Source organism: Lutra lutra, chromosome 11 (assembly GCF_902655055.1).
Source record: "Lutra lutra chromosome 11, mLutLut1.2, whole genome shotgun sequence".
NCBI classification, from domain to species: Eukaryota; Metazoa; Chordata; class Mammalia; order Carnivora; family Mustelidae; genus Lutra; species Lutra lutra.
In genome coordinates, this window is record NC_062288.1 from 64,228,603 (window position 1) to 64,242,899 (window position 14,297).

Here is a 14,297-nt window from a genome sequence, read left to right on the forward strand (position 1 = left end):
GGGCTGCGGGTCCCGAGGGAGCGGAGTAGACTGGATTGTGGGACCGGGGCTGGGCTGAGTGGGGGTAGGGGTGAGCTGTGGGTAAGGAGACACTGGGCTCAGGGAATGGGCTCCTCCAGACTGGGGAGGAGGTGGTGTGGGGTAGGCACGCTGGCGGTGAGGCTGAAGACCAGTGCTTGCAGGCCGGGTCCAAGCCACTGCCCCGGGTGGAGCTCCTGGGCGCTGCCCGGGGCGCTCCAGGCGCCATACAGCTTCCCCCTTGGCCTCCCAGGCTTCAGTTTTACTTTGCTGCTGCTGGTGCTCTGGGAGCTAAGATGCTTTGGCAAGATGCATTCCTGCCCATGGGCAGCACTGCTCAGGTCCTCAGTGCAGTGCAGCCCTGTGCCCTGATCCCAGGCGAGTGGGAAGAGACGGTGAGGACCCTGCCACCCAGGCTTGGGGTTCTGAAAGGGAACTAGGATGATTTCTCCCTTCACAGCAGTATACAGTGCTGAGTGCCACTGCCTTTTCCTAAATATGAACACCTGTTTTTCAGCCTAGAAAATGAACTCCTCTTCAGAAAACAATGCACATTTTGAGGGCGGTAACGCCAGACTGTTTTTTTATGTGCACGCGGTGGGCCAGCAGACTTACCCGAGTCCTTGGTACCAGAATCCCAGCTATAATCCGTTCTGTGTTCCTGGGGCAGGTAAGAAATCCAAGAAGCTCAGTGGGGTTAGGGACCCTCCCCCTCAAGCAATGCCTGAGGGCTTTTAATACCTTAAAATCCATGACTTCCCTCCCCTCCCCCTATCCTGACGCAAAAGAGATTATGGCAGCACACAGGGGCAGTGATTGAAGTTCACCTTAATAGAAAATTTGAATTCTACCTATATGCCAGTTATTCTGCCAAATACTGGAAGTAGGTTCTCTCATTTGACCTCAACAGCCCCATGAGCTAGGTATTATTGTTTTCCTTGTTTCATAAATGAGGGAACAGAGGCTCAGAGTCCCAGACTGGCCCAGAGTTACACAGGTGTCAATTCTTACATGGATTGTGGATTGGTATAGTAGCGAAGTCGTCAGTATTCCTAAGGCCATCTAGATTTTCTCTTGTGTTAACTTCTAGGTCTAATAGTTTCCACATTTTACATGGAAGTCTGTGGTCCATTTTGAGTTAATTTTTGTGAAGAGCGTTTGTTGTAAGGTCTGTGTCTAGAATCATTTCTTGGCATATGTGTGTCCAGTTGTTCCAGGAGAATTTGTTGAGAGAACTATCTTTGCTCCATTGTATTCTCTTTGCTCCTTTGTCAAACATTGGTTGAGTACATTTATGTGGGTCTGTATGTGGACTCTTTATTCTATCCTGTAGATGTATTTGTAATTTCTCATGTGTTTGGTTGATTTCACCAGTGAGCCCTTCTGGGCCTGGCACTTTCTGTTCTGGAAGGTAATCAGTTATTGAGTCAATAGATATAGGCCTTAATAGATTAACTTATTAGATATAGGCCTATACAAATGTCCCTTATTACTTGTGTGAATCTGGCAATCTTTGCCTTTCAAGGAATTGGTCAAACTGTGTGGAGATTCCTTAAGAAATTAAAAATAGAGCTACCCTATGACCCTGCAATTGCACTACTGGGTATTTACCCCGAAGGTACAGATGTAGTGAAAAGAAGGACCATCTGTACCCTAATGTTCATAGCAGCGATGGCTGCAGTCGCCGAACTGTGGAAAGAACCAAGATGCCCTTCAATGGACAAATGGATAAAGAAGATGTGGTATATATATACTATGGAGTATTATGCCTCCATCAGAAAGGATGAATACCCAACTTTTGTAGCAACATGGACAGGACTGGAAGAGATTATGCTGAGTGAAATAAGTCAAGCAGAGAGAGTCAGTTATCATATGGTTTTGCTTATTTGTGGAGCATAAGGAATAACATGGAGGACATGGGGAGATGGAGAGGAGAGGGAGTTGGGGGAAACTGGAGGGGGAGATGAACCATGAGAGACTGTGGACTCTGAGGAACTAACTGAAGGTTTTGGAGGGGAGGAGGGTGGGAGGTTGTGTGAGCCTGGTGGTGGGTATATGGAGGGCACGTATTGCATGGAGCACTGGGTGTGGTACATAAACAATGAATTCTGGGACACTGAAAAGAAATTTAAAAAATAAATAAAAAAAATTTTAAAGGGGCACCTGTGGCTCAGTGGGTTAAAGCCTCTGCCTTCGGCTCAGGTCATGATCCCAGGGTCGTGGAATCGAGCCCCGCATTGGGCTCTCTGCTCAGCGGAGAGCCTGCTTCCCTTCCTCTTTCTCTGCCTGCCTCTCTGCCTAGTTGTGATCTCTGTCTGTCAAATAAATAAATAAAATATTAAAAAAATTTTTTTTAAAGAAAAAAAAGGAATGGTCAATTTTGTCTAAGTTATGGAATCTGTGAACAGAGTTCATAGTATTTCTTTTGTCTTTCCTAAGTTAGAGGCCAGATGATTGATTTTTAGATCTTTACAAAGCACTGCTTTCGTGCCATCCAACAAATTTTGACAATTGTATTTTCACTTCGTTCTAAATATTTAGACTTCTCAGATTTCTTCATTGATTCAGTGTTTCTTTTTTTTTTTTTTAAAATATTTATTTATTTATTTATTTGACAGACACAGATCACAACTAGGCAGAGGGGCAGGCAGAGAGAGAGGAAGGGAAGCAGGCTCTCCGCTGAGCAGACAGCCCGATGCAGGGCTCGATCCCAGGACTCCGGGATCATGACCTGAGCCGAAGGCAGAGGCTTTAACCCACCGAGCCACCCAGGCGCCCCTGATTCAGTGTTTCTTAGTAGTTATTTAATCTCAAAGTATTTGGGATTTTACAGTGATCTTTTTTTTTCTATATTCAGTTGTAGGCTAAGTGCAGATGCTGTATGATTAATATGCTTTTTAATTTGTAAAAAGTGTTTTATGGTGCACAGTGTAGTCTGTCTTGATGAATGTTCCATGTGGGTGTGAGTAGATGTGTATTCTGTTGAATGAAGTAATATGTGTGGATGTCAGTTATTTCTAGTTGGTTGAGGGAGGTGTTGTGTTCAATTGTCTTTGCTGCTTTTTTTACCCACTACCTCTGCCTTGTTTTGATAGAGGAGTGTTAAAGACTCACAATAGGAATGGTGGATCACTCTATTTCTCCTTGTAGTTCTATCAATTTGCCTCCCATAGTTTCACCCCCTATTAAGGGCATACACTTTAGGGATTGTTATGTTTCAGTGGAGAATTGATGTTTCATGTAATGCCACTATTTATCCCTGATCACTTTCCTTGCTCTGAAGTCTGTCCTGTCTGAGAGAAATAAAACTTGTCCACTTTATTTTAATTAGTATTAGTGTGGTATTTTTTTCTCCATGTATTTATTTGTCATTCCTGTCTTCATATTTATTTATTTTTAAAGATTTGTTTATTTTAGCAAGGGGGGAGTAGCAAAGGGAGAGAGAGAGAGAGAGAGAGATTGATTCTCAAGCCAACTCCATGCTGCACATGGAGCCCAACACGGGGCTCGATCCCATGACCCTGAGATGAACCTGAGCTGAAATCAAGAGTCAGAAGCTTAACCAACTGAGCCACCCAGGCACCTCTACTGTCTTCATATTTAAAATGAATTTTTTGTAAGCAAAACAATTTTTTGTTAACATCACAGTATATCTTGTGATGTTTTCTTGATTGCCAGGCATTCTGTACTGGATAAAAGGAAATGCTTTAAACAGGCCTTTAGTAATGTGTTAAGTTGTGGAGGTGGGACAGGGATCACTTCCCTTCTCCCATTGGGTAGGGAAGAGTTAGGGTGGGTTTTTGAGATAAGTATTTGCCTATCCCCCCCCTCCCCCCCCCCCCCCCCCCCCCCCCCCCGCCCGTCAGTTAGGCTGTAGTTAACTAGCCTCTTCTGAGGTATGACCTTGCCAAGAATAGACTTTTTCTGGCTTGTGTCACAATGCCTCCTCGTTCCCACTCTCCCTGTGGGAAGCACAGGGATTTATCTCCTAGATTTACTGTGAGAAATTAGTTGAGCCACTGAAGATAAAACTCAGAAAAGCAAAGGGTCCTCTTCAAGTTTTTAACTCTCAGATGTGTTGACCCTGAGCCCACAATTTGTCAGTATCAGTTTCTATTTTCCCTACCCTACTACTAGTTCCCATAGAGTTTTTATCTCTTAGATTTTATTCCAGTAAATTATGCTTGTTTGCATTCACGTATCTCTCCAACTTTGTGGGTAGCACTTTGCCCTGTAACCTGCTGCGAAGGATCTGAGAAGTGTTCTTGATTTTTTTTTTTTCAGTTCAGCTTTTTATTTTGTTTGGAGTAAGTGACTTGCAAGCTTCTTACACAACCAGAATCCAGCATCTACCATCTTTTAGTGTTAATTACATATGCAGTATACCATGCTGTACAATTGAAATAAAGGGCTGAATTTATGCATTAAGTGAGACATAACATTTATCTTTCACTGTCCAACCTATTTCCCTTAAGAAAATGCCCTCAAAGTCCATCTATTGTCACAAAGTGTGGGATTTGTATTTTTTTTTAATCCTTTCCTTCTTTTTTTTTCTTTAAGATTTTCGTGGCAGTTGGAAGGGAGTATGGAAAGAGGATGTCCCAGAAAAGTGAAGAGTAGTCGGCCTGTGGGAGAACCTACATATAACTAGAGCCTACAGGCTTAGGGGGAGAGTGAGATGAGAGAGTGACAAATCACATAATGAGGACCTTTTGGGATCCTAAGGAATGTGGTCATTGTTCCTCATTTCCTCACTGGCAGTGACAGGCCCTTCAATTACTTTCCCTGGAGTGAGGGACTAGAATTGGGCTAGAAAGATAATTCTAGTAGTAGTATGGATCATTAATCTATAGTATATCAGGAAGTTGGGTCAAGAAATTGACTAGTAGTTACTGAGGTAAAAATGTGGGAGAAAACTTAAAGTCCTTTGCATGGTAATGGAAGGGGGGAAGGTATTAAAGAATAGCGATAGATTTTGCTGACCAGTGAGGGGAAAAGAAAAAACCCCAACTCTAACCTCTATGTTTTTGTAGTGGGTGACTGATAGAGTACTGTGACAGGGATCTGCTATTAAGGTATTTTGTTCCAATGTGTGATACAGCGCAACATGTATGGTGGGAAGTTGTGTCTGTCTGTAGTTACATGAACTTCATTCTGTTGACTTCTAACCTCTGTAGACCATGTTGAGGTCCAAGCTGAGACTTGTTTGCTTCCTTTCAATAAAGGGAGAAATCCATGAACATGTATGTATAAATACCTTAGGCCAGGTCCAAGAAGCGTTTTGGTGCATTCCAACAGCGAAATTTACTTCTTAAGATCAACCTAACCATATTGTGGTGCCTGCTCAACGCAGATCTCAGTTAACTATTGCTTTTATAGACTTAGAAGTTTTATCTTTGTCAATTGTATAAAACTGTCTTGTGAAATCAAATGCCATTCCCCACATGAATTTGTATGACAGAAATGTGTCTGGCATTATTGGCACCATTGCCCTCTTTACTTCTGAAGACTGGAAAACAGGGGAAGATGGGTCTGTGAATGAGTAGTGCTGAAAAAAAAGTTTGGAAAGGCCCGTACATACAAAGAACTTTTATTCTTCTTTGCTTTATAAGAGCTGACATAATTATTCTTTCCTCAGCCACAGTAATCCTAAATTACCCTTACAGGGTGCTAGGTCTATCTGAAAAAGAGTCACTACTAAGTAGGGGTGATTCATAATACACTGACTGTCTGATGGCCTGGTGACCAACCCATCAGAACAGATGCCTGCTTTCATGGTGAAGGAAGGTTCTGGAGGCCCCACAGTTCTTGTCACTGCCCTTTCCCTTGTCAAATCCTGAGGATATCCAGGGAGAAGTGGGGGCCAGTAGCTACCAACTGGTGTTGAAAACACTGCATATTTGACCAATTGGTGTGGTCAGCTGGCTGTGTCCTGGCTGAATGTTGTGACCGGCTGTAGGAGACCGAATGGCTAACTACTGTGTTCTCTTCCTAGGTTTCAGAAATGGAAGTCTGTATTTCCCATATTCAGTGATACTCAGTGAGTCTCCTGGCTTCCTCATCCCTCAGTCCCCATTGCCCACTGCCCTTAACCAAAGACCTATGTTTTGTAACACAGCACAGTTCCGGCAGTGTAGTGGCTATGGAAAGAAAACGAAGACGAAAGAGACTCAGACTGAACCTCATCAGGCTAAAAACAAGACTCAGAAACAAGACACCCACTCAGAAGGTGATATGGTGACCAGTATCCCAACTTCTAATAGTGACACAGAAACTGAAAACATTCCTCAAGCAACAGATGGGGTTTTGTCTTCTGTTGCCCAGAAGCAGCAGCTACATGATGAGAGCCCTTCTCCTAACACCATACATAGAACACCACCTCAAGTAAACTATGCATCTGAGAAAGGGAAAATGGGGCTAGAGCAATGCAAAGGATCCTCTGTAACACAGTCGTGGTAGACTTTGAAGGAAACTATCCATTTGTATGACTTGGCTTATGGTAAAGCCATGCCAGACATCATGGTGCAGCACGGTAGGATTTCACAGAGTTCTCGGGAGAGTAGAACTGTGCTTCATAACTGTCATGAGGGTACAGATGGCATTATGTGTAAAGACAAAGAAAGCACTCTGTGGTCGGAACAGTGTCATGGTGTAAGACATGATGAGGTGGTAACGTTGGGCTCCACCATGGACATGAACTTGGGTAAAGAAAAAGGCTATGCAGCTGTTCTCCAATGCCTGTCCTCTCCAGATGAAGCAAAAGACAGAGATGAAATCCAGGATACTCTGAATTCCAGTCTGTGCCAGTCTTCTGGAGATGGCGATAAGCTCCAGCAGGAAAGGCCAGTCTGCTCCAGCAATAAAGCCATTGAGGACCCGAGCCTAGAGTCCAAAACCCGGAGTCCCATTCACTTTGGGGAAAGCATGCCAGACAACAGTAGTGGGGGCCGTGGCTTCCTTGTGAAAGTGGGCAAAGGTGAAGTTGTAGAGAGCAATAGCTAGAGAATTATGCCCGAGAATTATGTCCTCCCCCCTACCTCCCTCGCCCAGTTCAGCCATGTTGATGAAGGCATTTAGTGTGTTATGGGCCAGTGGCAGGATGCAGAGCATGAGAAATCTCCTGAGTCCTCATCAGAGAGCAGAAAGGCAACAGAAGAAGAATTCAGATGTGGAGAACTGGATGAGGTGGTGGAGAGGGACAGCTGCTCAGAGTATGTGTCTAGCTCTGCCTGGTTGGCCCAGATGAATAGCAGGCAGGTAGATGAAGGGATTCAGTGTGATAGGAGCTGGTGGCAGGATGCACAGCTGGAGAGATCCCTTGAGCAAATGCCTTCCAACGATGAAGAGTCATCTCCAGATTGCAAAACTAAGGGATCATGGAGAAGGACCATCAGGAATGTGAGACTGAACACAGATGAAGAAGAAATGACCATGAATGATGAGGATCATGAGAACTTCAAAAAGTGTGCAAAGATTGAAAAAACTGTGAAAGGCTGGAAGCAGAAATCCCTGAGAAACTTCTCAAGTGGGAACACAGTCTATTTATTGAAGGAAAATGGTGCCTTGAACACTGTACTTCCCAACGATTCAGAAGACTATGATTTGGAAGAGGAAGCTGAAGATGAAATGTATGAGATAGAATGCCTCTTGGAAGAAATTAGTCCACTGGGCTGTGTGATGTCTTCCAAAGCGAGGATTAATCATGAGATTGGCAGGATCATCAGAATGCCAGCTGAGTGCTCTCTCTCTCCCCAACTTATTGTGTGGTACACCAGTGAAAAGGACAGGTTAAAGCTTGGAGAATACAAGGACATCCCTGTGGTGTGCAAAGTGACAGGACAGGATGGCAGGTTCGGAGGGGAACGTACCATGGCCATGCAGGAGGGATTGGAGTCCAAGAGAGCCTCTCCCAAGCCCTGAGAATGTAAGTGACTAATGGACTCATCCCATTTTGTTGTCTGTGGTGGTTCCATACTGGGTCCTGGATAAAGGCAGCCATAGATCAATAGTATTTCTTTGGGGCGCCTGGGTGGCTCAGTGGGTTAAGCTTCTGCCTTTGGCTCAGGTCATGATTTTAGGGTCCTGGAATCGGGCCCTGCATCGGCCTCTCTGCTCGGTGGGGAGCCGGCTTCCCCCACTCCCACCTGCCTCTCTGCCTACTTGTGATCTCTGTCTCTCAAAATAATAAATAAAATCTTTAAAAAAAAAAGTATTTCTTCATTTTGGAAGTATGTTCTTAAACAACTGTAGGTGCCCATGTTTGTAGGATTGGGAGAGATCCCAGGTTTGAGATCCTACATTCTAGGAAACTGTGATGTAATTTGAAACAAAGAGCTATAGGAGTTGATGGAAAGCTGGGTGGTGGTAAAGGACAGGAGGGTTGAGAGAGAAAAGAGTCATGGACATAGAGCTAGGTGGAGTTGCCGAGAAAGGGCAGTCCATGTGGAGGCGGTGAATTTTGATACAGATTTGGGGGCTGTGGTTTGGAGACCGTAGCATGAGCTCAATTGGGCAGCCAGGAAAGGTCAAGTGTGTTCCAGGGATTGAGGCTGAGAAGAGTCAGCCAGAAGGGAGACCTGTGACAAGTTGGACAAGTGGGTCTAAGCAGACTGGGCTAAAATAGTAGAAATTTTCCTTTTGAGATTTTTGTCCTAAAGGCAGTAAGGAGGTGCCCAAAGCAAAGTGAATAGAGAAGGGACAGGAAGAAATGTGCTCTAGGCCTCTTCAGCTGGCAGTATAGTGGAGGAGGAATTTGAAGCATGTCCGTATGGCTGAAACCCCTGTATAAAGTCAGTTTAACTGAACATTGGATATAAAGGGTCCTAACTCACATGGGAGTAAAAGGTAAAATCTCAGAGAATCCACTAACAAAACTGATTCTTTAAGGAAAAAAAAAAAGGCTGGAGGGGCAGCTGGGTGGCTCAGTCAGTTAAGCATCTGCCTTTGGTTCAGGACATCATCCCAGGGTCCTGGGACTGAGCCCTGCATTGGGCTCTCTGCTCAGCAGGAAGCCTGCCTCTCCCTCTCCCTCTCCTTCTGCCAGTTGCTCTGCCTGCTTGTGCTCTTTCTCTCTCTCTCTGTCAAAAGAAAAAAAAAAAGGCTGGGGTTTGAACTTGTACCTAGAGAAAATGATAACATCCATGGACAAGTAAGCTTGGGAAAGGAAGTTGTCTTGCTTTACTGTGTGGTTGTCAGTGGGAGGACTGGACTAGCAGGTCATGCACACCTGGTTGAAACTTGAGTTTGGATCACCCTATGGTTAGGGAGGGGGCTCAAAAGAATGGGTAGGGCCCAATGTAGAGTCTGGGGGATGATTATACCTGGGGAGCAAAAATGAGATAAAGCAAGTAAATGATGAATGGGAAGCATAAGGACCCCCGGGGAAATTTAATTAAGTTCCAGCCTTAGTTTCTAAACCAGAACACTGTCGATCTTACCTTTAGTCTTCTTAAAGTCTTATTTGCCTCTGCTCTTGTTTCCTATCAGTGTGTTGGATGTTTTTTTCCATCCTATCACAGCCCTGTGAAGATGATAACTTCAATTCACTCTTGGCCACACAGCTAAGATTGTAATTTTCAGGCCGAATGGTCTAGGTTGTGTCTATTACTGTTTGTTTGTTTGTTTTCAAATGATTGTTTTTCTGGACTATAGAATGATACAGAATAGTATCCTGAATAGTAGATTTTTCTTGAAAGATACTTTGTTTGTTTGTTTTGAAGGATGTTTTTTGATTTCTGTTTTCCCTTTTGTTTTTAAGCAACTTGGGTAATTTAACGTATGAGTGCCTTCTTCCCTCAGGTAACTAAGAGATGGAAAACCGAGGTACCTTATGAATTTCAAAACAGATTCGAGGCAGATGCTCTCTACCTATACAGCAGGTGTAGAGGTTGGTATCTATCTTGTGCCCAAGGTGGGTGTCTCATGATTGGCTTTTAGGACTTTATTTGGGGTTTCCTAGTCAGTGTATGTTCTGCCCAAAAACTAACACTGCTTGTGGGCCGTGCAAAATGGCAGCATTCTGACTGGGTAACAGAACTGTAGTTCTATAGATCCTCGCTTACAAGTTGATTGGAGCCAAAGCCTTTCAGTTCCGTGGAATGTCATTTTTATGCTGGTTTTCCACACTTAATTCCCAGAGCTGTAAATGGTAGTCTCTTGTGGGTTATATAGGATTTTGTAAATTATCCCGGTGGCTTCACTTAAAGTGTCCCAGTTTAGAGGTGGCAGAGCTGGGTACTGGAAGTTCAGGTTCTCCCTTAGGGGCTTAGTAGCCTAAGCGACAGGCTCACCTTCAGACTTGAGTTTTGGTGTTGAATATCCCTGCTACACCTTCAACCCTTAGGCCTGGGGTGTCAGGGAGTAAGCAGTTCCTGGCCTTTTAAAGACCATCTTGCCTTGCAGTGGTTATACAGGAAGTCTGATAACCAAGGCAAAAATGTCATGACCTTCCACCTTCTCCTAAAGATGGAAACTAACAACGTTAGTAATGATTCTCTGTGGAGGTGGAATCTGTTATACAATCAATTTAAGGAAATGTATTCTATTGTTATTTCAGAGGAATGAAATTGCTGAGTTTCAGCTACATAATAGAAGAACTAAATAGTGCATCATCATGATGGCTTAAAGTCCCTTGATTTGAACTAATAAAGCGATTATACCAACAAAAAGAAAATGTGATATTGCAAAGCCTTTCATTAAATTAAAAGGCATTTAAGAGGTATTTTTAAAAGAATTAAAAGGCATAATTCAGCAAATAAATTCAATTGCATGTGTGTGTGATTCTTAAGCATTTTCTTTGCCTCAAAATGGCCATATCACTGGTAACACCACCAATAGAGTTGGATGATTCATGAATACTTTTGCCATGTATATTACTGTCTTACAATCTCCAGGGACCTTTAAATATGGGGAAAAGGATGGTGGAGTTGATGATGGAATAAAGAGATAAAGAATTCCCCATAAACAGGAACTGCCCTGGGTATGGTGAAGATACCTTACTCATTGTATAAATGGAAACCAGGCATAAAATAGGTTCACTGATGGATATATCCAGGGGTTGTCTATATTAGTGTCTTCTGTAGTTCCATCCACTGTACTCCTTGAAACAGAGAAAACTTGAGGGAAATAGTTTTTTTATGCTTTTAAAACCTAAGACCTAGATGGTCAACTTGTAATCAATAGCGTCTCAATAACTGGTAGAGTTTAAATCTGACTAGGTAACAAAAAGATTTATATGTGGCTGAAGACTTCCTATATTTGAAAGGACAATGCATGGTAGCATTTGTGGTGTTGCAGATGTGGGATTTTATTGGTGTGTGACCAATAATGCATCTCTGGAGGCATTTATGAATATACATGGATGGCACCAGCCAGTGTTGTCTCTACGTTAAGCTGTGTGAACCTATACTTCCTGTATTTGTAACTCCTTATACTCACATAATACTTCTGTAGATAGCAGAGTGAAATATAAAACATGATAGTCATGCTGTGGAGGGAAGCAAAAGAGTGTTCCAAGGTTGTTTTATGTAAAGATGTGGGACTTTGCATTATTCCCAGCTCAGGACTGCTTTAACTCCAGCCCCGTCCTGTATCCCCACCTGTGACTGGATGAGGTTTTCTGTTTATACCCAATGTGGCTGTTTTCACTTTCATGACATGACACATGAAGTATAGTAGCAGGTGTACTTGTCACACCTTTGAATCATGGTGTACATTTTTTTGTGCTATTGATAATTGCTATACACTCTATGGTGTATCCCCATTATGTAGTTTTTTTTTTAAGATTTTATTTATTTATTTTTTTTTTTTTGACAGAGAAAAAGCACGAGCACAAGCAGGAGAAGCGGGAGAGGGAGAAGCACGCTTCTTGCTGAGCAGGGAGCCTCATGTAGGCTTTGATCCCAGGACCTTGGGATCATGACGTGAGCAGAAGGCAGATGCTTAAATGAGCCACCCAGGTGCCCCTATGCAGTTAATTTTTAAAATATCTACTAGAGATAACAGTTTTCTATGCCCACCCCACCCTACCATGCACAGATTGCATCATGTCTGCTACATGTCAGAGCCTTTGACTTCACCACAATGCCCTCTGCATCCCCTTGCTCTATAAAATCTGGGGACTAAAGTCTGGACTTCATGGAGAATAGTTGTGTGGATGCCTGGATTGTTCCCCATCTGATCCCGTCAGTGACTTACCCTAAATAAAATTGTAAACTATATGGAGCTGCTTGCTTTGTTTTCTGGTTTCAAACTACCTTCTCAATTGGCAGGGTAATTTACTGTCCCTCCTCCATCTAATACCACGTGTGGGATTGGGCCTGCAGTTCATGTGCAGGTGTGCAGGTGGACACAAATGGTGCAGTATGGTGTCCACTGATACTTCCAAATCCTGTTCCATCTGGAGAATCTATCCACCAATATGTCATTCAGTGTGTTGGAGGGTGAGGATATAACAGGGAGCATACTCTGAGCCCTCAACAAGTTTCCAGATTAGCAGGCAGTCAGGCAAGGAAATAGTCACTTTAGAGTGCGCTAGGTGCCTCAGGTATTGAGAAGCACACAGGAGGAACAGCTGAGAGCTTTTGGGAGGGATTGGGCTAGGCTTCTGACTCAGAATTGAGGTGACTGGTAGCACCATCTTTAGAGTAAAAATAAGCTGAAGGTATTTTGCTTGACAGCCAATAGAATGGTGGAGTGCCCACAGGACATCGAAGTGAATAAGTCTAGGGCCCAGGAGAGTGTTCATCAGAATACTGATACTTTAAACCATAAGAGTCACTGAGAATAGAAGAGTGAAGAGAACATCTAAGCCAGAACTGTGAGAAACGTTGATATTTAAAGGACTGAAGCCAAGAGTTATACCAGAGGAGGAGCAGCCAATGAGATGGTTACATTAGAGCTCTGGAAAGGTGTCACGAAATCCAGTTGCCAAGGATCTTTCATGAAAAAGTGGTCAACAATGTCAAATGCTAAAAAAATTAAGAAAGGACTAGAAAGAATTTGTTAGATTTGATAACAATTGCAATACTGATGCTCCTAGCAAGAGCACTTCCAGAGATGTTATGGACTAAATTATGTCCCAAGCTTCATACTTTGAAGTCCTATCACCCAGTGTGACTACATTTGGAGAATAGGACCTTTAAGGGAATAATTAAGGTTAAGTGAGACCATAAGATCCAAAAGAACTGTTCTTATACAAGAGCAAGTGTTGGGAGCCATGAGGCCTGGTCGAGGGCATTGCCCCACTAGGTTAAGGTTTGATGCAGGCCAAATCCTGCCAAGGGCCGGATTAGCCCGGCAGATAACCATGGTCTGATTGTCTCTTGCCTTTTTCTCTGATCTCTGTATCTCTTTCAAATAAAGAGCCCCTTGTTAATCTGCCGCAAACATCTCTCAGGCTTGTGGGCCGGAGCAACTTCAAGGAGGTAAATTATTCTGTACCTAGGATACTGGAGAACTTTAGATGTGTACTGTGATAGACGGTTTCCTCCCTAGGATGATGTTTGTCCAGTGCTTTCCCAAGCTGAGCCATTGAAATACACCCTGTCTCCTGCAAAGGTAAAGCCTTCTTGTTCCTACTTCTCTCCTATATACTTAGTTCCTCCAGATAGCTTCTCGTTTTCCATGAACCTACATCCTGTTTTTCTGCAGTTCCTTACTATCTAGTTCATCTGTAAAGCTTCTCCATTTCCATTAATCTATATCCTGTTTTCCTGCAGACCCCAGGAACCCCTCCCTTTTTTTTTTTTTTTTAACCAAAAAGCACATATTTGTGCTACCTCCCATGGCTTTCTGAGGGACATAATTACTCAAGAAGCAAGACCCTGTCCCCCATCCCTGGTGCCAGTCTGTACCCATTATAGCTTAACTAGAATTACATGTACTGAACAAAGAGAAATTATCTGATGAGTGCTTGAGTCCCTTGATGTCCTTTGCACAAATGTAACCCCCTACCCCAAGTAAACTGCCTATATAAGAAGCTCTAAAATCAGAATAAAGATGGAGATGCCTAACTACAGACCAGAACTCACTGTGTGGCTCTCTCATTCCTCTTGCCAACACTGCCCGTCCTTTGGGGATGCCTGGACCTGCTGAGGCTAGACCCTGGCAAGCAAGAGCTAACAGAGTACTCTGTGTGGGCATAGAAGAAAGGCCAGTGAGGGCTCAGAAGGCAGTGGTCTACAAGCAGGAAGAGTCGTCTCACCAGAAATCAATCTACTGGCACTTTAATGTGGAACTTTTAGTTTCCAGAACTGTGAGAAAATCTATTTCTGTTGTTT

The 14,297-nt window shown here is 43.4% G+C and overlaps 1 protein-coding gene across 1 annotated transcript; it reads left to right on the forward strand.

Annotated features, from left to right (window-relative positions):
• Positions 1-292: 292 nt before the first annotated feature.
• LOC125081440 (uncharacterized) lies at positions 293-7,977 on the forward strand. Its single transcript, XM_047696087.1, is given in 3 exon segments — positions 293-413; positions 536-688; positions 6,014-7,977. Coding segments are annotated over 2 exon segments (2,070 nt in total). The 5' UTR covers positions 293-413; positions 536-543; the 3' UTR covers positions 7,939-7,977.
• Positions 7,978-14,297: the final 6,320 nt, after the last annotated feature.